Consider the following 24,506-nt stretch of genomic DNA (forward strand, 5'->3'; position numbering starts at 1 on the left):
ACATTATAAACATTGTATTTAAAGGAAACAAAATTTTTTTTAAAGCAACCGCTTATTTTTGTAAAATTTGAGAAAATAGAAAGAAATGCAAAATACTTTTTTTTTGAAATACAAAAATGAAGAGCGTTGACATTAAACTATGAAACAAGATAAATAACAATTGAAGTGGTTCGAATACAATAGTGAAATAAACATAGCTTATAAAACAAGAAGCTAAAAGAGGATAAAACACATCAATAAAAATTAAGATTTGAAACAACTCTATTACAAGTTCAATACGAACTCGTCGTCAATTGCATCATTCTCTCTCTCTCTGAGCTCCACCTCTCTTTCTTTTGCTCTTTCCTTGTCCATGTCTCTAAGAGCAGTCACAACTCCAACGGCAGCTCTGTTTGTTCGAGGACGAATCCAGCTTGTGGACGGCGTTGAGAAGAATGTGGAAGTCGCTAGTGTTTCTACATCTGACAGGAAATTCGGCATAAGACCTGGAGAATCACGGCCAAACGGAGACGAGAAAAACGAATTGAAGCCCATCATTTCAGGAAAGCCAGGAGTTGCAGAGCCAATCTGAACGGCTGACAAATCTCCTTCCCTTCCAAATCCAGGAATTGTTGAAATAGCAGGTGGGATCGCATACTCACCCAATCCGAGCTCACTTGACGTTGGGAGATTGAAGCGAGCGATGAGGGACTCAGAGGAATTTGTCTCAGAAAGCGAGAGATGATCAGAGGGAGGAGGAGGCTGCGGAGGTTGAACAGCAGGCTGAGGTGGCGCTTCTTCCACTTCATCTGCTGGGTCCATCACAAACGGGCGACCGAACCGAGTCTGGAAGGTCTCAATAAGTGAAGGCTGCTGCGGGAGAGGAGTGGGACAGGGCGAAGGTGCAAGACCCATTGGAGATGAAGAGAGTGTGAGTGTGGGATACGATACTGTTGGAGAAGCAGTGATCCGAAGCTTTCCAACGCTTGAAGCAATTGATGGATGTGTACCGAATGCAACAGCAGATGGGAAGAATGTGAGGAAGCCTTCGCACACTTCAGCGATGAAGTGGCAGACTTGCCGGCGCATCCATTCCATATCCCACTTCAACGAGCAGCTGGGTGGGAGTGTGGAGAACAAAAAAGTGCATTCCTCAAACTTGTCTGGACGATAGTGCTCTTTTTTCTTTTCTGTTGATTGTTTTTCCTCCTCTTTTTTCTGCTCTTCGTTTGATTCCATTGTTTCATTCTTTTTGTTTTCAGTTTCGTTTTCTTGCTTTTCATTATTTGTTGTTTTTGTAATTGATTCTTGCATTGATGATTGCTGATTATTTAATGCACCGTTGTTATTTTGCATGGAATTAGTCTCAACAAGCTTTACATTTAAATTGTTATTTGTTGGATTTAATGAAATCATTGGATGAGACAAACTTGGATCTGACGCAAGAGAAGGTGAAAGTGCATAAGATGCAGACGAAGGAGCGTTTTCAGCAATTGAACTGACAATTTTATTTGAAGATTGAGGAATAACTTTGTCGAAAAATGATTGATTAGGCCACAAAGAAGATGACGTTGACTGAGTGAACACCTGGTTGTTTGCTTTTGGCTCATTTGAAAGAGATTTTGAAGAATTTGAAGGAAAAGATGATGTTGAAAGAACTGTATTCTGATTTTGAGGCTGTTGAATTTGAAAAGACGGAACGGGGTGCTGCTGCGAAATCACACGAAATGAAAGGCTGCTAAATGCAGAAGGCGAACGAGGAGGTGAAGGAGGATCAATAAATCCTTCTGATTTTTTGGAGTTTGTTGAAAAAGAAGAGGAAAGAATTGTTTGAGGAGAAAAGTTTGTGGGAAGAGAAGCTGAAAATGAAGAATTCGGAGGAGTGGGAGTTGTCAGTGTTGAAGCAGGTGAAGAGAAAGATGAAAAAGCAGAAAAAGATATTGCTTTAGAAGGAGGAGATGATAAAGAAGGCTCAGATATCAATGAAGAAGGAGATGACGACGACGATGAAGAAGATGAAGAAGAGGAGGCAGAAGAAATAATTGGTGAGCTCTTATAAACAGAAGTCACTCTTTCAAGTTCAGCTTTCATTCTTTCTCGCTTTTGCCTTATCAATTCCTGCTTTTTTGTATCAAGTCGTTTTTTCCTTTCCTCTTCTCTCTTCTTCTTTTTCCTTGCGCTTCTCCTTCTTTCGTCCATCTTCATTATTTTGTTCTTCAGTCCAACATACACCGCTATCATTGTGTCAGCCATCAAGCTCTCCTTCTCAGCTGTTGTGGCTGCACGTGCAATGAGAGGCGTCATCGATTCCGGAAGCGGCGTCGCCTGCTCCTTTCTGGTTGGAATAGGGCGTGTGGAGAGAGGAGGCGTGGGAGGCGTGATGGGTGTGGTGGCAGTGGCAAATGTCGATAGTTGGTTGAGTTGTGCTGTTGTTGGACGGGGTGGAACAAGTGGTGGTGGCGCCTTTGGGTGATTTCTGGATGAGCCCTGGACGAGTGCTGTGAGAGGCATGCAAGAGACGCAGCTTGAATTTGTTTGAAGAGAGAGGCGTGAATCAGGACGCATGCTTGTATACGAACTAGCATATGAACGCATATCATCATCGTAATTGCTGATGCGATCATCTTGTTCTTGTTCATGTGAGTCAAAGCCACTTGTTTTGCTTTGTTTGATCTCGTTGTTCTTTTTGAAGTCAGATTTTGTTTCGTCTTTGCCTTTCAATTGCTGCTGTGTGCTTGTACTTTCAGCCAATGATTGTGCTTCATCGTCACTTTCGTCCATTGCCTCTTCAGGTATTTGAGACAGTCTGAGTGAAGAGAATCGGAGGCTGCCGCTTTCGTTGTCTCTGTTCTTGTTTGGTCGAGGAAGAAAAGGGGATGAAAGAGAAGAAACAGAAGTCGTAGGAGAAAGAGGAGGAGGGGAAGAAGACGAGTCTACAAAGGGAGACAGATTCATTTTCGGTTCATTTGGATCATCCAGGTCTCCATTTTCGATTGATTCCTCCATTTCTCTGATTTGCTCCTTCTCAAATGCTTCTTCTTCTGCTATTTCGTCTTCTTCTGGAATGTATTTGTCTTCATAGTTGTAGTCACATTCTTCCAATGTTGACTTTCTCTTCCATTTGTCAAATGTTTCCAGAGCATCAGCAGAAGCAAATGAGATGAAAGAAGGAAACATTAATAGTGGATCTTCTTCTTTCTTCTTCTTTTCTTTGTCTTCTTCTTCCTCTTCCTCCTCCTGCTCATCTTCTTTCTTTTTGTTGCTTTTATTCTGGTTGTCTTGCTCGTTCTTCTCTTCCTCATCATCCACATATTCATCACTTGATGAATCTGATTCCTGCCAATAGATGTCATCCACAAGTGCATTAGGAGCATCCAACAGTTGATGCAACCTCAACTGCTTCATCAGTTGTTTATGTGCTTTCTTCTTCTCTCTCCTTACCTCCTGTTCATACAACCTCTTTTTGATCCGCTCTAATTCCTCCAATTTCTGCTTCCTTTTCTTTTCCTGGATGATCTTCTTCTCAATCTCTAAGGAATGCTCTCCGTGCAGACAGCTCATTGAAGCTAATAGAAGGCCATCTGCCAACCGCATCATGTCATCGATAATCTCAAATCTGTCAAATTGATTGATGAAAAGCGATTTGAGAGGATGTGGATGAGGAGAAGGGAAGTGCGATGAGAGAAGCCCAACAAGTTCAGGCGCATGATATGCAACTGCCAATTCAGCAGCAGAAGAAGATGAGGAAGAGGAAGAGGAAGAGGAAGAGGAAGAGGCTGAAACCTGATTTTCATTTGCATTTGACGCAGCTGCATTGCCTTGTGCAAGTGGAACATTAGAGGGAGTTTGAATTGAGAGATTTGATTGAGTAGAAGGAACTTCTGACTGAGTGTTCATATTTGCTGAAGAGCTTGATGCATTTTTCTCATTTCCTTCCATTGACTTGTTATTATATGTATTGTTTTCGTTATTGCCATCATTGACAATTCCATTGTTGTCAATATTCCCACTGCTATTTCCATTGTTTTCTAGAGTTACCATCGAATTTGCTTTGTCTGGTTCAGAGTTTGTGCTGTTTTGATTGATTGAACTTATCTTTTCAGCGTTTTCCTTTGACTCAATTTCTTCTTGAACAATCTCCTTTGCCACTCTCTCTTCATTTCCATCTTCTATCAAATTATTTGACTTCTCTTCTGAATTTGTTTGTTGCATTTTGCTATCCTTTATGATCACTTCTGAAGAACCATTGCTCGAAGAATTCGAAGACATCTGCACAGAATTGTTGGAATTCGACTCAGCAGCTGAAGAATCTGACTGAGATGCTGCTTTGTTGTGATTCTGTTTCTGGCTGTTGTGAATGACATTATTGTTGTGGTTGTGAGAAGGAGGTTGAACAGAAGCAGGAGCTGGGTTGTTGAGTGGAGGGAGTTCGGGTGTTGGGGCATTGAAGATGTCGTTGTTCTGATCATCTTCATTTGCATCTGTGGTGGACTGAGCCAGCGAAGAACGCGGCAAAGCAGACGAAGCAGCACCAGATGCAGTAAAAGACGAAGAAGACGAAGAAGAAGGTGCTGCAGTTGAGGAAAAAGCAGTAACTTGAGCAAATGCAGCGTATGTTGGTGGCTGTGTGTCAGGAGAGTGCTGAATGTTTGCCCTTCCACCCGGAGACGTGAATGAAGACGTGGCTGTCTGCTGCAGCTCGTCAAACTCAGCCGATGCCGAAGAGCTCAGCTGCTTCCGCCGCGACATTGCAAACGGAGTGAAGTTGCGTTTGGAGCGCGAGGCGATTGGGATGATCGGCTTAGGCGATGGAAGATGAGTGGAAGAGATGGTTGTGCGTGGGGCTGGTGGAATGACCTGATTCAAATAGGAAAGATTGCTCATGGGCTGAGTTGGTGCAGGGGGATGTAGTGAAAGAGGCGATGGATGTGGCTGTGAAGAAGCCGAAACAGAAGACGATGAAGAGGAGGAAGTTATCACGACTCCTGGTGCTGATGGGGAAGATGAAGCAGAAGCATAAGCAGACGCAGAAGCAGATGCTGAAGACGAAGTTTGAGGAAGTTGTTGCACTTGAAGAGAAGCTGATTGCTGATTGGTTTCAGTTTGTTTTTGTTCATCTGATTTTGTAGGATCTTCTGTTGAAGCTGAGGATGATACTTCAACATTTGTAGAGGCAGTCACAGCAGCTGAAGAAGAAGATGGTTGTTCTGCTGATTGAATATTTGTAGCATCAGATGAAGACGAAGCAGAAGCAGAAGCAGCTTTCTCCGCAGCCTCCTTTTCAGCCGCTTCCTTCTCAGCAGCAGCCTTTTCCGCTGCCGCCTTCTTCTCCATCTCCACTTTCCGTCTTTCCTGTGCCTTCATCTTCTCCTCTCTCTCTTTTGCTCTGATGATGTCGCACACATCCTTCAAGTTGAGGGAGTTGAGGATGTAGTGGTGCTCCTGCATAGCCATCGCTGTCTCCGGAATCTCAATCGGCACTCCGTTTTTGTCTTCAATCGCATCCACTTTCTTCCTCAGAGTCGCCAACTGCATCGCAACTGTGTCTTCCTCTGGCACATACGTCGCCTTGCCTGAGCGTGGCACTGTGCTCAGCTCGCCAAAGAAGCCGTCTCTGCCAGAGTCAATCACAGAAAGAGAGGTAGGCACGTCTGGATTGTCCAGAATGTCCTCTGCAGCCACTTCTAAGAAGTAGGATGGCATTGTTCTGTCGCCCAAGATGACAAAGTTGGTCAGATAGCAGTCGATGTCTTCTTCTGACTCCAGTTGGATTTCGGTTGAGAGAAGCGGCTCGATCGGCTGAGTGGGCGAATAGACATCACGCATTGAGAGTGTCTCTGAAGAGGGAGAGGGAGAGGAAGAAGAAGAAGAAGAAGCAGATGAAGATGAAGAATTAATGTCAGGTGTAGCAGCGACTGAATCAGAAGAAGAAGAGGAGGAAGAAGAGGAGGAAGGAGATGATGATGACGATGACTGCTGAGCCGCTTGTGGACTCAGAGGAACAGGTTGTTCTGTTGCAGTTGCTGAATGAGCAGATGAATTAGATGAAATGTTTGGAGAAGGAGAAGGAGAAGGAGAAGATGCAGAAGAAGGCTGTTGAAGAGAAGGAGAAGACGATAAAGCAGGCGTTGATGTTGGAGTAGTTGTGCGGTGCATAAGTTGAGCAGAAGGAATAATGGTGTTATTCTCAGAAGATGAAGATGAAGAAGGAGAAGGAGATAAAGGTGATTGAGTATTTGAGTTTCCCTGTGAAGGATATTGTGAGAGGGAAGCCTGAGGCGGAGGAGGTTGAGGTCTGTTTGCTGTTGAAGAAGCAGCAGCAGAAGAAGAAGCAGAAGTTGAAAGAGAAGGAGAAAGTGAGCGAGTGTTCTGTTGTAACTGTTGTAAGTATTGTTGTTGTGAGATAGACTGAGGAGGCACAGGCTGTGTATGCAACTCCTTTGACTGCATCTGCTGTGCTGGCTGTGCTTTTTGTGTCTGCTGTTTCAGTTGTGTCATTTGTGTCTGTAGTATTTGTTGTGATTGAGCTGTCTGAAGTGACTGAGGTGGCTGAGATGATTGAGATGATTGAGTAGGCTGAAGTGTTTGTGTGCTCTGCTGTTGAGATGCAGCAGATTGAGTCTGTGGAGAAGAAGAAGAAGAAGAAGAAGAAGAAGAAGAAGTGGAAGAGGAAGAAGAAGATAGAGAAGGAGATGAAGACTGCTGCACGGACTCCGGACTCAGAATAGGGATGGGCTGTATGGCGACAGGGGGAGTGTATGATTGAGGCGGGAAAGGAGATTGAGAGCGCATCTGCATGTGCATCTGCACCTGCATCTGAAGCTGCCGCTGCTGCTGAAGAAACTGCTGCTGATACTTCTGCTGCAGCTCCTGCTCTTTCTTCAGCTCGTCCTCTCTTTTCTTCTTCCTTCCTTCTCTTTCTCTGAGTATGACTGTCTTCAGCTGCTGCATCTCTTTCAGCTGGATGTTCTGAATCGTCTTCATCTGCGCCAAATGCTCCACAACCAGATCGTCGTGCTGCTGCTGATGTTTCATCTGTAGTTTGAACAGCTCTGGGTTGTCCTTGTTCTCATCCAGCTCAACCTGCTGCTTCTCCTTCAGCTCTGTCATCTTCTGCACAAATACCTCCTGCAGCGAAATCTGCTGCTCCTGATGCTCTATATGCAGCTTCCGTGTGCGCGAAAGATGCTTCGGCTTCTGTTTCTGTTTGTCCTTTGGCTCTTTCTCTTTCTCTTGCTGTTCTTTCTGCTCTTTGCCTCCTCTTTCTTCTTCGTTGCCTTCTTCATTTTCTTCTTTGTCTTCTTTCTTCTTTTCCTTCTGATTTTGAGTGTCTGGAACCAAATGGAGTGCCTGCTGCTGCTGTTGAATGAATGTCTGTTGTTGCTGGAACATCCACAGCTGCTGCTGAATAAGCACAATTTGCTGCTGCTGCTGTTCAGACGTGAGAGAAGGGTGTGGCTGTGCCAGCTGCTCCAGCTGCGTCTGCAGCTCAGCCATCTTCGCACTCAGCTGCTGTTGATAGTCCTGCTGCTGCTGCTGAAGAGCGTTTCTTCGCTTCACCAGCTCTTCTCTCTGCTTCTTCCATGCTTCGTATCTTTCAGAGTCCTGAGATTCCTTCACAGAAGAGTAGAGGAAGTGATGGTGCTTCAGCTGCAGTTGCACTTCTCTCTGCCTCAACATCAGCTGCTGTTGGAAGAGAAGCTGCTGCTGCTGGTGCAGTCGGAGCTGCTGTTGATACAGTTCTTGTTGTCTTCTCCATTCTTCCTCTCTTCTCAGACGAAGCTCTCTTTGCTTCGCCTCTTCCAGTCTTCGCGCCTCCTCCAGTGTGTTCATCCGGAACATCCCGTGTGTCTGTTGCATGTTCTGTTGATTGCTCGCATTGCCAGACGAGCTCAACGGCGACTGCTTCATCATCATCTGCTGCATCTGCATCTGAAGCGCCTTCTGCCTCTCAATCATCTGCTGCTGAAGATGCAGTTGCTGCTGCTTTTGGAGCTCCAGTTGCCTTTTGAATGGATCTTCTTTGGCTTTTCCTTCTTCATTGCTTGCGGAAGGCTCTTCTTTCTTTTCTTCTTTTTCTTTCTTCTCTTCCTCTTTTTTGTTTTCTTCTTTCTCTGTCACATTGCTTTGTTGTTGATTTTGTGGTGATGCTGAAGGTATATGCGATTGAAAAGAAAGTTGCTGCTGATGCTGCTGCTGTTGTTGAATATGCTGTTGTTTTGCCATCATCTGCTGTTGCATCTGCATTTGAAGTTGTTTTTGTCTCTCCAACATTTGCTGTTGAAGTGCTTGCTGTTGCTTTTTGATCTGCTGCTGATACAATTCTTGTGTCGTTTGAACTTTCTTTTCATTCGAATTCAAATTTGAATCTGATTTTGGCTTTTCTTCCTCTTTCTTTTCATTGTTCTCTTTTGATTGAAGAGTCTCAATATGTTTTGTCTGCTCGTTTACTGTAATATTTTTCGTTGCTTCTTCATTTTCTTTATCCTTTTTATTTGTTTCATCTCCATTTTTCTCTTTCTCTTTCTCTTTTTCCTTTTCTTTCTCCTTCTCTTTATTCATTTTAGTTGCAATAAGCAATGAAGGAGCAGGTCTGTCTTGAATGATGTCTTGAGACGGCTTCAGCAGCATCTGTTGCAAACGACGCTGAAGTTTCAGCACTTTTTCCTGCTCTTTCTTTTGCTCAGCTTCTGTTTTCTCTTCTGAATGTGATGAAGTTTGTGGTTGACCCAATTGATGTGTTGTCTGGTTTTGTAGGAAAGACGATGAAAGAGCAGTTGCTGAAGCTGATTGAGAAGGAGAAGGAGAAAGAGATGGAGATGAAGACAGCGAAGGAGAGGAAGAAGAAATGAGAGAAGGAGAAGTTGATTGATAAGGAGCATGAGCAGGAGAAGGAGAAGAAGAAGAATTCGAATGCAAAGGAAGAGGAGAAGGTGAGAGAGAAGGCGAAGATGCAGTTTGCAATGTTGGCTGCTTTTGTTGCATCAGCTGCTGATACTTCTGCTGCATCTGCATTTGAAGCTGTTTTTGCTTCTCAATCATTTGCTGTTGAAGTAATTGTTGCTGTTGAAGTTGAGCTTTCTTCATTTGCTCTTGAATTGTTTCTTTATTATTCATCGTGTTTGATTCAGATCCATCTTTTGCTTCGATTGCCTCTTTTTGTTGCAATTCTTGAGCATTCTGCGTTGTTTGAACAATATTTGTCTGATTTTCATTCTCTTTTTCATTCACTTCTTTGTTTTCTCTTTGTGATTGTGCTTTATTCATCCGTGTCTGCATCTGCATCATCAGCTGCTTTTGTCTCTCCATCATCTGCTTCTGAAGGAGCTTCTGTTGTTCTTGCTGTATTTGGAGCTGCCTCTGAAATGCATTCTCTTTTGATTCGTTGGACATTAAAGAGCTTGATGAATTTATTGATTGTTTTGAATTTGTTGCATTTTGTTGCATCTTTTCAGTATCATTTGTTTGATGCTGTTGTTGAACAAGACTTGTATCTGTTGTTTCTCTCTTATCTTCAAGTTTTTCTGGTTTGCTTTCTAATTTGTCATTCTCTTTCTTTTCTTCTCTTTCATCTTCTTTTTCCTTTCTCAGCATTCTTTTCTTTGATTCATCGATTGTTGGATGATGTGAATCCAATGAAAGAGCATTGGCTGAATGTATCATCAATGAATGCACATGGTTCTTTCTGTGTTGATGTCGTTCTTCTTTTGAATCAGCTGGTGAAGAAGTAGAAGATGTTGATGATGAAGGAGAAAGAGGAAGAGAGGAAGAGGGTGATGAAGACAAAGGAATCGGAGCTGGTGAAACAGAATTTGAAAGTACAGTTGAATTATGTTCTCCATCATTTTCAGTTTTTTGTATTTCACCTTCCTTTTCTGTTGTTACATGCTTTTGATTCTGCACAAGTGATTGTATTGATTGGTTAGGTGTTTTCTTCATTTGTTGCATCATCTGCTGCTGAAGAAGAGCCTGTTGCTGCATTTGAAGCTGCAGTTGCTTTTGGTAAGCATCTTGCTGCTTTTTCAGCTGTGCTTCTCTCATTCCCATCAACACACTTTGATTGTTCGCTTTTAGGTTTGTAACTTCTTTTTGGGTATCATTTTTTTTTGTTTTTTGTAAAGTTTCTTGTTCTTTTCCAACTGATTCATTCGGTTTGTTTTGTTCTTCTCTTTCATTCAGCTTTGATCGATTGCGAATGTGCAGCAAATCATCATTGTCATCAGTTTTTGAAATTGTGTCTTCTGATTCTTCACTTTCTTTCTCATCTTTTTCATGACTAATTGCCGAATTGGGTTGAGGCAAAGAAGTTGATAAATGTGTTGGAATTGAAGACTGTTGAGCTAAAATTTCTTGCTCATTTGAAGTTATATCTTTCTTTTCATTCTTCTCTTGAGTATTCAAATGCTGTGGCTGTAATTGTATTTGTGACGGGGTGTTCATTTGTTGAGTGCGTCTGTTCATCAACAGCTGCTGCTGTTGTTGTTGTTGCATTCTTTCTTTCATTTGCTTCTGCATCTCCATCTGCTTCTGCATCATCTGCTGCTGAAGAAGTTGCTGTTGCTGTTGAAGATGCATATTAAACGCATTTTGAGTGTTTGGTTTTTCCTTCTGAGATTTGGATTCAGAAAGCAAAAGTGGATTTTTCGCTTTCTCCTCTTTATTTTTGTCAGCAATATCTTCTTCTTTAAAACCATCTTCTTTTTTCTGTTCATCATTTATTGTTTCAATTGTTGTATCCAGCAATTTCTTATCTTCAATTCCATCTGGTCGCTTTTGCTGTGAACTTTCAGTGCAAACATTGTTCTGTAAACTATTCATTGAAGTATTCTGTGAATGCATTTGAGAAGAAGCCAACTTCTTCTGTTGATGGAACAGCTGGTATTGTTGGTATTGTGAGTGCTGAGTAGCTGATTGTTGTGCCATTGACATCTGCAGCTGCTTCTGCCTTTCCATCATTTGCAGTTGAAGCGTCTTTTGTTGCTGCTTTTGGAGCTCAAGTTGCTTCAAATACTTCTCTTGCTGCTGTTTTATCAGATTCTCTTTCATTTCTTTTGCTTTTTCTGCGTTTTGAGCATCTAATGATTTCTTGTTTGATTCAATCTGTTGTTGTTCATGCATTAACATTTGTGCATGTCGAAGATTCGATTCATCTTTTTCATTTATTTCATTTTTGAAATCACTTTTAACCAATTGAGCAACAACTCTTTGCTCTGATTTTTCTTCTTTGGATTCATCCTGCTCTTCTTCCTCTTCTTCTTCTTGTTCCTCCTCCTCACCATCTTTCTCTTCGATTTCATCCATTTTATTTTCGGTATCATCTTTCTTCGAAATAGTTTCTTCATTTTCCTGTGAATGTGCAATATTCCCCTTTTCCTCATTATCTTCAGGTTTCTCTTCTGTTTGCTCTTCTTCCAGAAATGCTTGAAACAAATCATAAGGTGCTCGAAATGCATCCACCTTTCTATGTTTTGCTCCTTCCCTTTCTGTTTCTGTATTTAATGATTGAGGAATTGGAAGAGGAAGAGGAGGCAGAGGAGGAACAATTCGTTGACGATGCTGTGTAACTTGCTGATGTTGATCAATATCAACATTTGCATCCTCTTCTGTTACAAATGAAAAAGTATCTGTTGATGAACGAAGAGATGAAGCTGATGCGTCTTTGTGGAGATACGAATTTTGATCTTCTGAGTCCAATTCATCTTTTTCTTCGCGTTCTTCCTCTTCCTCCTCCTCCTCTTCTTCTTTGTCATTTTCGTTTTCGCTATCATTTTCGTCTTCTTTGTTTTCATCTTTCTCCGTTTCCATCTCAACTTTTTCACTTTCTTCGAAATCCTTTCTTAACTTTTCCTCTTCCAATAATTGTGGAGCATTCATTGAATTCTGTAAAGTTTTGTCTTCTTCAATATCTTCATTGTTCTCATGCAACGACGATGATGAACTTTGTTCCTTTCCCAGTAAATCTGGTTGCAAACTCTTATTATTTTCATTCTCCTCTTTCAAAATACCATTCATTTGTGTCGATTTCGTTGCTTTTGCTGTCAAAAGAGGTGTTGGAGGTGATTTCTTCTGCCTTTGCTGTTGAAGCTGCTTTGCATACAAATCTTTCTGTTTTTGCAGTTCATTCTCTTTCCTCAAATCATTTTCCTCTTTTTTTAAATCAACATTTTTATTCGCTTCTGACGGAATCTTTTGAATGAATTGTGATGTTTGTGGCTGAAGTGATGAAGAATGCAGCTTTTGTTGGTATTGCATCATCATCTGCTGCTGCATCGCTTTCTGCTTTTCCTTCATTTGTTGCTGCAAAAGATGCATTTTCTGTTGTTGTTGTTGTTGTTGTGATAGACTTGGTGTTTGTTGGCTCAAATGATTGGGCAATGAATCGATAGAAGGAGGAGGAGGAGGAGGAGAGGAGGAAGAAGAAGAAGAAGATGCTGATTGAGAAGTGGAATTCGAATTGAAAGTGCAAGATGAAGATAAAGAAGTTGTGACAACAGAAGGGTTGGGTGTTCTTGGATAAGAATTAGATGACAAATGAGAAAGAGAAGAAGAAGAAGAAGAAGATGATGATGATGAAAAAAAATCTTGTTGTGAATGAGAAAATGAATTGTCTGAAGTGTTTGAAATGTTTGAAATATCTGATGTGTTTGAAATGATTTGTTTTGAATGAAGTGATGGCGTGTCTGAATGAACGGGAAATGCAACATTCAATGAAGAAGGCTCTTCAATGGATGAGGAAGGGTGTTGCGATCGAGTTGAAAAGGGAGGTTGAGTCAAATTTACAAAAGAAGAGGTGTTTGAGTGAGAAATGGAGTGAAGCTGATTGGGTGATTGATTCAGTGAATTTTCATTAGGATTCAATGAAATTCTATTTGGTTGTGGCAATTCGGTCAATGTCTGTTGCTTTTGTGACATATCAGATGAGTAAGTGTTTTGTTCATCTTTTATGATTTCTGTCATTTGAAGGGGAGAAGATGAAGATGAAGATGAAGATGCAGATTGGGAAGAAGGAGAAGGAGAAGGAGAAGGCATAGATTCATTTTGCTTGGAAGATATCAAATCAGATATTTGAGGAGAGGAAGCAGCAGATGCAGATGAGGCAGAATCAGAATCAGAGTCAAACTCAGAAGTTGAAGATGATAACGAAGAAGCAGAAGAAGCAGAAGAAGCAGAAGAAGCAGAAGAAGCAGAAGAAGCAGAAGAAGCAGAAGAAGCATCATAAGAGGAGGATGAAGAGGATGAGGAAAATGAGGATGAGGAAAATGAGGATGAGGAAGCAGATGCAGAAGAATAAGAGGAAGAAGCATCAACAGATACAAGTGGTGCCTTCACACTGCTCTGTTCATCGAGTGCTTCTTCAGTCATTTGAGCATTTGAATGCAACAAACCAGGGAAAAACGACGAAATAGCAGAAAAGGCATCAGCCAATGAGAACTGTAGATCAGGAAGAGGAGGAAGAGGAGGGAGCGAGTCAAACTCATCAAACTCATCGGATTCGTCTTCTGATTCGTCCTCATCTTCATATTTGTTGTTTTCTTCTTCTTTCTCTTTATCGCCTTTGTTGTCTTCTTTCTCTTCTTCATTTACCAGATTCATTGTTTTATTTGGAGCGACTGTGAAAACAGATTGCTGGTTCTGTTCTGATGGAGAAATAATGTTAGCAGAAGAAGATGTTGCAACTGGCTGAGAGAGAAAAACAGATTTTGAAGAATTCGAAATTGAATAAGAAGGAGCAGGAGCAGGAGCAGAAGCAGATGATGCAGATGCCATTGGATTGCATTCGTCTTGTGGAATATACGGCGGAGGAGCCACAGGTCTTGCCGTCTTATTCTGTGACTGTTTTTGTGGAAGAGTGTCATACAAAAGAGAAGGTGCATCTGCTTCTTCCACAACAACAACTTTCGATGCGGTTTGAGTTGAATCCGAAGATGAAGATGAAGAAGATGTTGGAGTTACCATTTGAGGTGATCTTTCTATTGAATTTGATCTAATCACCAGTTTTTCTGCCTCCTTCTGTTCTTCATCAATCTCATCTTCCTTCTCAGAGGCAGTTTTCTCTTTGGCTGCCTCTGCCTCTGCCTCTGCCTCTGCAACATCGTTCTCTTCCTCTTCATTCTTCGACAGCAACGGCTGCAGCTCAACTTCTTTGTCTTTTCCCTCAAGTTTCGCTTTCTCCAATTCCTTCAATCGCTTCTTCTCCTTCTTTCGCTCTTTCTTCTCTTTCTTCTTCTCCTTCTTTTTTTCCTTCTTCTCTTTCTTCTCCTTCAGCTCTTTCAGTTCCTTCATCCGTTCTCCTCTCCAGCTGTGCTTCAATTCCTGCTGTTGTGCTTGTGCTTGTGCTCGCTCTTGCTCCTGAACTTTAACTGAATGCAACTTAATCCTCTTCGGCAGCAGCTGCGTCTTGTCATCCACATCACTCTCATCTGATTTATCTTCACTTCCTCCTTTTTCTCTCCTCTTTTTTTCTTCTTGTTCGAATTCCCTGATTTTTCTGCTTTCTCTTTCTCTTTCCCTTCTCTCTCTCTCTTTCCTCGCCTCTGCAGCTCGTTGATACCTCTCCTTTATCTTCTTTTCTTCCATCTCCTTTTCTTGCCTCATCTTCTCCTCTTTCTCTCTTTCCAGCCTCTCCATCCGCTCTTTTGCCCTCTTCTCTCTTTCTTCTTTCTCCTTTGACAAATTCTCGCTTGTCATTCGAGTGTTTTCAATCAAGTGCATCATCAGTCTTCTTCTCTTCTGCAGCCTTTTCGCGTCTCTTTCTCGCTTCCTCTTCTCTCTTCGCTCCATCCGCCTCTCCATCTTCCTGTTGGCTATTCTTTCTGCTCTTTCTTCTGCATCTTCCTCGTCCATACTGCTCCCTTCTTGCTCTTCCTCTTCCTCTTCCTCCTCTTCTTCATCTTCATCGTCATCATCATCTTCGTCCTCTTCTTCTTCTGAATTTGTACTCTCAAACTCAAGTTCTTCGGGACGGAAGATTGGCAGTGTTCCATTTGAGTTAAATGAGTCTTCATCTTCTTCCTCATCTTCTTCTTCCTCCTCATCGTCATCTTCATCTTCGTCGTCATCTTCATCATCGTCTTCGTCATCGTCATCTGAATCATCATCATCATCATCGTCTTCGTCATCGTCTTCATCCTCATCAGATTCATTCTTCTTCTTCTCCTCGTTTTCCTTGCTGCTCTTTGTACTTTCTCTGTAGATGCCGCTTCTGCTTTCATCAACAATCGAAAGAGCAGGCAGACGAAAGCTTGGGAGTGTCATGTTGTCATCAAACGAGTCTTCTTCGCTGTCTGCATCGAAGACACTGCTGCCGCTGCTGTTGTTGACGAGGTTTCTTCCCCATTTCCTTTCCTCTTTTTCCTTTGCAAACGAAAATTCTGCTTTTGCTTTCTCAATCTGTATTGCTTTGATAGACTCTTCGATGAAGCTGGCCTTTGAGATTTCTTCTTCTTTCTTTCTTTTTGCCACCCCAGGCACACTCTCATTTTTCATTTCTTGCTGAATTTGGAGGATGTTCTCTTTTGAATATGATGATGAGGCAGAAGCTTGATTCTGTTGTGATGATAACTGTCCTGCTGTGAATGTTTGTGGTTGTGCAGATGAAGATGATGAAGAAGATAAAGTTGAAGCTGAAGGCTGAACATTTGTTCCATTTACCACAGAAGAAGGCGATGAAGAAGCAGAAGAAACAGCAGAAGATGGCTGCTTTAATGAAGGCGGTAATGCTTTTGATGCACCACTTGCAGATTCCATAGCTTTCTTCTTTGCTTCCTCCATTCTTCTTTTCATCTCCTCAACTTGCTTTTTCCGCTGCTCTTCAAACAATCTGCGCTGCTCCTCAAACTTCTGCCGGACATCCAGAATCCTTTTGCTCTCATCACTAACATTCTCTTGACCAGCTGGCTTTTGAAGCGACTGTTCTTGCTTGCTGTTTTGTGCAGATGATGTTGATGAGTTAACAGTAGATACTTCATTTTTTGTGCTATTTTCATCTTTTCCTGTTTGGGTTTTGATTTCACTTTGTTGTTGCTGCTGCTGCTGTTTGTTTTGAGCGACATCTGAAGCATTTTCTTGAGTTATTTCAGATTTTTCATTTTGTTGTGAAGAAATTTGACCATTTTCAGATACAACTTTTTCTTCCTTTGGTGCAGTATCATCAATCAAATTCTTATTTTCTGGTGAAGGTGTCTTTTCAGAGTTAGTTCCAGCCAATTGAGAAGTTTCATTTTCTGATGATGTTTTTGACTGTCGTTGTGTTTCCTGTGCTGATGAAGAGGAAGATGAGGATGCAGATGCAGCTGAGGCTTCTCCTTCTCCTTTTTCTTCCTTTGTCTCTTCTTTAACCTGATCTCCGTTTTCTTGCTGAGCTTCTTTCTGTTTCTGTTGTTCTTTTGCAAGCTCTTGCTCTTTCAACTCTTTTAGTCGTTTCTTTTCCTCTTTCTTTTTGGCTTTCTTTTCTTTTTTTCTTTTTTTCTTTTCTTTTTTTAGCTGTTTTCTTCGCTTTTTCTCTGCACGTTTCTCTTGTCGCAGCTTTTCTCTTTCTTCTCTTCTTCTTTGCCTTTCTTCTTCAATTCTCTTTTGTTGTTCTTCTCTTCTCTTTAGCATTGGTAATGATTCTTTTCGGAGAGATAAAGGTGCAACTAATATTAACAAACGCTCATTAGCCTTTTCGGAAAACTTAAAAGTTGTCTCTTGTTTTGGAAGAGGTCTTGGAAACAGAAGTGAATCTGCAAGCTGTGTAACCTCAGCTGCGACAAGAACAATTTGCTGAGCAAATTGATGATCTGTTCTTGGTTTTGAACGAAGAAAAGGAAGCATCGCTTCCTCTAAGCTTTCACTGCTATCATGATCCTCGTCTTCAGGATCATCATTTTCTTCGAGCATGTTTTTCAATTTTTCTTTTTCAGCATCATCTCGTTTTTTAGTCTTCAGTTTTCTCTTATATTCTTGTTTTGCAACTGCGATAAGCTGAGGAGGTGGTCGCGGATAAGGTTTCATGCCCAACGGTTCATATGGATATAGATATGCATATCCTGTTCTACGTTTTTCAGATTCTCTTCTTCTCCACTCTTTCTCTAATAATCTTTGTTTTTTCAATTTCTCTCCTTCTATATAACGCAGATCAAGTTCATCCATATCTGATTGCAACACAATCTCATTTGAAGACTCCATGACCTGTTTTGAATCTGGATGAACCAATGCTTCACCAGTTTTTTGTTGAAATTGAAAATCTGTGATCTAACCGTAATTATGTTAGTCTTCAAATGAAAGTTTTCATTCAGTTTTTCATTTTATTTAAACCATGGAACATTATGGCAATGCTTAACGAAGTCAAAATAAGTATTAAGAAGGATATAATAACCATCCGCAAATGGTGTGTGAATATTATCTTATAATCACTCAAAAAAAGAAACAAGAATAAGGTCAAGATAATGGAAGATTGAAATAAATGAAAGTGAGGGTAAAATTGAAGAAGATATGACTTATAATTAAATCAATTCCCCTCTTTTCAATGAAAAAAACTAAAATCAAAGAAACAGAAAAATAAAGAAAAAAATTCAATCAGATAATGAGAGTTAACAACTTTTTATAACAAATTTCAATTAGTCAAGAAAAGATAATAAAAATTCCTTCGGTAAAGAAGAATAGCCGATAGAAATAGAAATAGAAACAGATGTGCAGATATTGCTGTGCATTCATAGAGTTATTTATCCGAAGCGCCTTGAAACATTTGCAGCCTCAGAAACAATCTTCAAAAACCTGAACAAGCGAAAAATAAATAAGATGATACAAAAAAACACAGAAAAAGAAAAGAAAAGAAAAGAAAAGAAAAGAAAAAAGAAAAGAAAATATAAAACAAATTCAAATTCCAACACACTTTTTCGAATTGAGGACAGTTGAGCCGCCGAGGAAGACTCTCACGCCGCGTGTGAGTAACTTGCCGAAGCTGGCAGCTTCTTCGTAGGTGATGCCACCAACCACGAAAATGACGATGTTCTGAAGAGCAGCATCAGAAGGGACAAGAGACGAAGGAGTGGAAGAAGACGAGGCAGAGGCTGAGGAAGAGGCGGACGCTCGTTGCAGCTGAGGGAAGGGTTTATTGAATGAATGAATGAATGGAAGGTGTTGATGAATGTGATAGAAAAAATTTGATTGTGATGATTAAAATTGAAAATAAAAAGAAAAAAATAAAGTTGAATCAGATAGGTGAGAAGAGAGAGAGAGAGAGAGAGAGAGAGAGAGAGAGAGAGAGAGAGAGAGAGAGAGAAAGAGAGAGAGAGAGGAAAGAGAAAGAGAGAGAGAGAGAGAGAGAAGCAATTCAGAAATCATAAAAACATGATCGAAAAAATACGCAAATATGAAATGCAAACTGATTGTGAGGGTGGAGTGTGTATTGTGTCAAAATGAGATGGATCAAGAGAGTTTTCAACAATTTGAGTGGCAACTAAATAAATCAAAAATATAAGTGAAAAAATGATCCAATATTCAAAAACATCAACCATTTTTCAAAAAGAATTTCAAAAAAAAAGGGGGAAAAAAAATAAAGAAAAAAGAAAAGAAAAGAAAAAATCAAACGATCAGCAACAAGAGGCACGTGGCGAGTGAGCACGTTTTCGACTCCTTTGAACACAGAAGCAAGTTTTTGTTTGAATGCAGAAGACATCGTCTTATTTTGGAACAAATCCAAAGTACGACACCTCGTACCTGCAAACATGAGCATATCATCAATTAACTGTAAAGAATAAAATGAAAAACAATGACAATGAAAAAAGAAGAAGAAATTAAGAAATTAAGGAAATATTATCAAATATATCGAAATGATGAGAATTACAGAATGATAAAGAGGATTCAAATTAAACGAAAAAAAAAAAAGCATCAACAACAAATGTTCATTCTTCATATCATTATTAACAAATATTTCCATTCCATCCATTCATTATTCAACAATAACACAAAATAATTGAATCCAACATTGACAACACACATTCACTTTCTCCGGGATGATTGTCTGCAGTCTGTCTTTAAACTGAGCAATGCGATTTCCTCTTTCTGTCTCATAGCGCAGTGCATACAGCAGCACCAGCTTCAGCTTGTCTTCAGCGTGATAGCGAGTGTCGTTGAGTGCCTCTTCCACCCTCTTCACAGCATCCGAATGGCTGTTTGCACAGGCCAGCTCCTGCTCCAGCTCAGACAAGTCGTACATTCCCCTGTTCTCAATCTGATGTGTCAGCGCATCGATAGTCTCAACGTGCTTGGCAACACCTGAGCCGATCTTGCGGAATTCTGGATAATCATCCAGGAATTGCATCATGTCCTTTGTGAAGATGGAGAATTAATGATTGAAAGGATGTTAAGATAAAACAGGATTGGTTCAAAGGAAAGAAAAGAAAATAAGAACAAAAACATTGTGATTATTTAATTCCAAATTTATTTATGATCTCATTGCAAATAAACTGAATACAAACTTGCATAGATTCGACCTTGCGCGATTTTTGCTCTGCATGGCGAGCCTGATATTCCTGTGAAAGCTGCTGCATTCTTTCGCACAGCATTCCCAAGTCGCTGTCGATGTTGTCGTGGAAGAATTGATCGTAAACAGGAGAAAACACTTCGGGCTAACAAAACGTGAATGATATGACAATATTCAAAAAAAAAAAAAAGAAAGAAGAAACAATATGATTATTAATAAATTCGTTATTGTTTTCAGAAAAATAGTTCAAATATAGAAAAATAAATGATTAAGTCCAAGTCAAACAAACCTGCTGTCCTGGTTCTGGTGCAAAACGGCCGCTCTTCACAACAAGAGACATTTGCTCTTCCAATCCAAATAATTCATGCATCATTGAGCCATACGTCCACTGTGAAGCAATGAAGAAAAACAGCATGAAGTCATTTTGAAAGAAGAATAAGCCATTAAAGATGAATGCATTTGTCATTCAAAGAAAAGATTATTTGAAATGATTTAAAAAGTTGGTAATTTATTTTTAATGAAAATAGTTTTGCAAACAGCAAATAAAAGAGGAGACACGGGATCTTCTCTTCGGTCAATGATAAGAACAGTAGCTGGTCTAAACTGCCTTCCATGATACAAACTTTCATTATCGCGCAAATGTGTCTGCAAAAAGAATGAAGCAAATGAATATTTAAAAACCTAGATTAATCATACAACAACTCCATCTGCAAGTTGCCTACATATATTCGAAGATTTAAGATATCGTATCGAAGAAGGGCGCAAATATTGACACAAAAGAGATGAAACAATCTTGTAAAAAATTATATATTTAATAAAAAACTTCAACAAAATATAATATTTTTTTTCTCAAACTGTTCTGACCCACGACATGTATGTATCAAAAAATACATCTGGAATTCTTCCTGTTGATAGATGAAGAGGAATTGAATAATATCCTTCTGCGGTCATTCCAGTAGTTGCTGATGCAACTGTTCTTATTTCTGTTGGAAGTGTCGTAAACATTGTTGGCGTAACTGGATGAAGAGCGCAAAATATCTCTTTAACACTTACCACAGCTTCTTTAACATCATCTCCGGCAAGGTCTTCTAAGTCTCCAGGTCTTAAACCTGGAAGAAATGCTATTAAATAAAAGTCAAAAATCAAAATAAAGAAAACAGCATTCAACTTTAAAAATAAAAATAAACAGTCACACCAATATGATATTCTTTGTAATTTGGATCTTTAAGTTCATTTGCCAAGAGTTCAATGTTTTCTCTTGTTGGCAACAAAATGCAAATCGCTTTCATTGTTGGAAGTTTTTCTCTTCCTTTTGAATTAAGTTTTTGAATAAGATACACATCGTGCCTAAGAATTTCTGCTTGCCCGAATACTAATGATATAATTGAGCTCTTTGTAAAAATAGATTGTGGAAATATTTCTTTTATCAAAAAGCACAAACTGTACGATCATCAAGAAGCAGCACTTTCATTCCTTCTGCTGCAAATACATTTGTAAAATAACTTCTAATGCCTTCGAAGAGATATTCCGTTCGGGGAGTATCGTGTGACATAAAGTTTAGTTTTCAATAAGAGTACAAATGGTATCAAAGATCAATGTTTTGATAAACATTTTTTATAAGTTATTAACGTTTTGTTTCTATTTATAACACGTTTTGATAAAAGGAGAAATGACATTGCAGTTAAAGGAAATAATTTTACCATATTTATTTTAATCTTTTCGATATTCGTTTTTTAAAATTTGTTCTGTCATTGAAAGGGATACGAACGAAATCCTTTGTCCTGTGTGTAGCTGTTATCTTGGCCACCTTTCGCTGTCAAAGAGGCAAACACACGTCTTGAGTTGCATATCTCCTGATGATTCAAAAAATAATTTTGTATCTTCCAAACGAAATACCACAAAAAATGGTGGTGAACATCCACAAAAAATGCAACAAAAGAAAGCAATAAGCGAAAGCAGCGTGGCAAAATTAAACGATTCTTTTTTGTTATGCCCAATCTGCGGATTAATTTTTGATGGAGAACTGACGGAAAAGAAAAAAATATTTCACATACGAGAATGCGCTGCACAAGAAGGAGTAGATGTTTCAACCTTACTAAAATTTTTACTTGGTTCTATGAAGGGAAAGGACGGAGCTGACATTGACGATCAAAACTTAATGGATGCAACACTTTCTCAACAGAATACTCAACAAAATTTATCGCAACCACAAGAAAGGAAGTCCACAGACCATCGTACTCCAATTAATCTTCGCTTGCTTCGAAGCGCGGCAAAAAAAGTCAAAGAATTTAAAACTGCAAGTACTGATTCAGAAGTGGAAATGCAAATTCCTTCATCTATTCCTGCTTTTGATTCAAATACTTTACCTTTAAATCAAAATAGCACTGATTCAAATAATGCTTCAACATTCTCTTCATCGTCGAACGACGAATCTCTCAATATAAATACATTAATTAAGCCAGACACAGAATTTTCGAATAATTTAAATGAATCACTTGCAGTTGGATCTTCAGATATCCAAAAAGAGAAAAATACGTTGCCTTTGCCTTTTCCTTCAGAGGCTTCAGTAATATCTTTTCTATCTGAATTTAAAAACAAAGATCAACCTGTTTTTACACCTCATTTGAGTTGCTCAAACTCACTTCCTTTACATGCAAATGAGCCAGTTCGTTTATTAGATTCTAAAACCGTTTCTCCATCGGCGACATCGGAAGTATTGTTTCCTTCTTTTGCAACAACAACATCACCACCCCATGCTATTGAATCAGCGGAAAAATCTACAACGCCATTATCATCTTCTTCTTTTTCTTCTTTTTCTTCAAACGATAACAAGTCGCTTCATCGTCGTCTTTCTATTCATCGTAAGCATTCTTTCGCAGAAACAAGGCGTAAGAGTCCGAACTTTATTTCTTCATCTGATACGAACTCTTCTGAGGAGTCAATTCCGACTTCACTTTTGCCTGATCATGGAAGACAAATAGATTTATCTGGCTTCAAATTTCGAGATGATTCCAATAATCCTGATATGAAGCCAAACCCTTTCTCTCGTTTTAGGTTACAAACAAAAGCCTCAATTGATAGTATATCTTCTGAACAGGTCTCAGATTCATTTGAAAGGCATTTTCATCAGAATAGAGATACGGGCATTTCTCAAAAATCACAAAGAAAACAAGAGACTTCTTTTGTTGGCGTAAACAAACTTGACGATGTGTTGAAAGTTACAACTCATGCAATTATTGAAATAGATTCAGATTCAGATTCGGATTCGCAAAGTTGTCAAATCATTGATTTCCAGAAAAAGGAGAAAGATAGTGATCTAAAAAGCAATTCTTCAACAACCGAAACAATTTCTGAAAAAAGTGTATTTTCTTCACAAGGAAATTCCCAGCAATTAATGCCATCTTTTTCAACACCTCCATTTGTGGAGCAAACAATGTACATTTCATCAATCCAATCAAATCAAAATCCAGTGACAACACCTTCGCCAACTCAAATGCTATTAGCGATGGGGATTGACTCAGATGCCCATCAATCAAACGATGAAAAAGTTAGTCCATTATATCCTTCAAAGTCAATATTTGATGACAATCCAATTTTTTGTTCTGACAAGACGGAATCTTTTGCGAACTTTTCTTCTCAATCCACTTCGGAGAATAAATCTTGTGATGAACTTGACAATGACAGCGAGAGTTATGATGCGCCTTCAAACTCTTCGAGTCAGGAAATAACCATCTCTCCGATTTCATCTCCTTTGAAAAGATACAAAATTCATTCTCCAAGTTTTACTAATTCCAGACTATCTCCAACGTTATTAGTTTCCCCAAGAAAGATACTTTCTCGATTTAGAATATCAGAAATAACCTTTGGATCGTCTATTTTTTCTTCTTCAACTTCAAAAAGCGATCACACACTTGTAAGTTCGACATCTCGCAAAAAAATAAAGAAATTCCAAAAAAAGATAAGGAAAAGAGCTGAAATGATAAAAGAACAAGAAGAATATGAAAAAGCAAAAGACAAAGTGGATTCAAAAATGCAACATGAAAAATTTGATAGCAAAACCACAAGTTGTTTCAATGGTCCTATTCTGACTGAAACAATTCAATATGACTGTGAAAGCAAAAAATTGACAGAAATTGATGAGGAACCATTTAAAAGAGTAAAAGAGAGTTTGTCGCACTCGAACATTTCAGCCCATTCAGCACTTGCAAAAGGAATTAAAAACTCAAAAGTCATTTCTAAACGAAGCCATTTGGAAAAATTTCCATCAACTTTCGGTTCAATTGGATATAATCAAAGTATCGAAAATGATCAATCTTCAAAGTATCGGCATGAAAACACTTTGGAAAATGAGATACAACTTGGGCAAAATTCGTCGTTATCTATTAATCAACCGGCTGGTGCTTCTGAATGCGAAGTTGGGAAAGAAATCATTTGTGAAATGAAGCAGAGAAACATTTTGGAATCGTTTACTCAAAAATGTGAAAAATTGAGAGATGAAAAAGGCTTTGAACATTTTCTTGGCAATTGCTTAAGAGGAGAAAAAGAAAATAAAGTGAATTCAATTCATAACAACATCAAAAGCGAGAATACATTGAAATTGAAAAAAGATTATTCATTGATACAAATTAACAGACTGTTTACAGTTAGCTCAACGAATTTTGAAGAAAGCGATAAATTTTTGCATGTTAAAAAACAAAGTGAAATTTATCAAACCGAGGCAGGACTGATGAGCAGAGAAGGGAGATGCTCAGATATTGATAAAGCTCTTCAAGAAATTTTTGAAAAAGAATATATTTTTCCATTGTCGAGCTTGAAGATTGAAGAAAAAAAACTCGATGTGGAAGGTGGTGCTCAAAATGAGAAAGAGAAATCGAATATATTACTTTGGCAACTAGGAAGCTCAAATAAGTTCAAAACTTTTTTGTAAAAAACTGTTATTTCTGTTTCTTCCAAAAATGACTCGAAAGTTATTTTTTAAAAATGCTCAATTATTTTTTGGATAATTTAATTTTATTTTGTATTTTTCTGAAAGAGCAATTTGTTGATAAAACTTTTTTCAAAA

At 39.3% G+C, this 24,506-nt stretch overlaps 3 protein-coding genes across 3 annotated transcripts; 1 reads left to right on the top strand and 2 right to left on the bottom strand.

The window, feature by feature from the left end:
• Window positions 1–12: 12 nt before the first annotated feature.
• Window positions 13–17,211, bottom strand: MONOS_11595 (uncharacterized protein). Its single transcript, XM_067864139.1, has 2 exons — window positions 11,167–17,211; window positions 13–11,079 (listed from the first exon to the last, which is right to left on the bottom strand). The coding sequence occupies exons 1-2, from the start codon at window positions 17,143–17,145 to the stop codon at window positions 265–267; spliced, it is 16,794 nt and encodes a 5,597-aa protein (XP_067731601.1). The 5' UTR covers window positions 17,146–17,211; the 3' UTR covers window positions 13–264.
• A 117-nt stretch (window positions 17,212–17,328) lies between these two features.
• On the bottom strand, window positions 17,329–20,896 carry MONOS_11596 (Vacuolar protein sorting 45A (Vps45A); the record flags this gene model as incomplete). Its single annotated transcript, XM_067864140.1, has 12 exons — window positions 17,329–17,733; window positions 17,852–18,057; window positions 18,345–18,418; window positions 18,550–18,706; window positions 18,959–19,288; window positions 19,440–19,589; window positions 19,734–19,832; window positions 19,982–20,089; window positions 20,141–20,236; window positions 20,300–20,565; window positions 20,640–20,835; window positions 20,891–20,896. The coding sequence occupies 12 exons, from the start codon at window positions 20,894–20,896 to the stop codon at window positions 17,682–17,684; spliced, it is 1,740 nt and encodes a 579-aa protein (XP_067731602.1). The 3' UTR covers window positions 17,329–17,681.
• Window positions 20,897–21,371: 475 nt separating this feature from the next.
• Window positions 21,372–23,140, top strand: MONOS_11597 (uncharacterized protein; the record flags this gene model as incomplete). Its single annotated transcript, XM_067864141.1, has 2 exons — window positions 21,372–22,991; window positions 23,129–23,140. The coding sequence occupies 2 exons, from the start codon at window positions 21,372–21,374 to the stop codon at window positions 23,138–23,140; spliced, it is 1,632 nt and encodes a 543-aa protein (XP_067731603.1).
• Between the last annotated feature and the right edge of the window lie 1,366 nt (window positions 23,141–24,506).

The sequence above is a fragment of the Monocercomonoides exilis genome (genome assembly GCF_001643675.1).
Source record: "Monocercomonoides exilis strain PA203 chromosome Unknown scaffold11-1913109, whole genome shotgun sequence".
Lineage (NCBI taxonomy): Eukaryota > Preaxostyla > Oxymonadida > Polymastigidae > Monocercomonoides > Monocercomonoides exilis.

Excerpts from the sequence above, each read along its gene's own strand:
- MONOS_11595 (XM_067864139.1), bottom strand. The coding sequence starts at position 17,145 with ATGGAGTCTTCAAATGAGATTGTGTTGCAATCAGATATGGATGAACTT. Across the intron at positions 11,080-11,166 it reads AAAGAGTTGTTGCTCAATTG|ATTGAATCAAACAAGAAATC; the intron begins GTTAAAAGTGAT and ends GAACAACAACAG.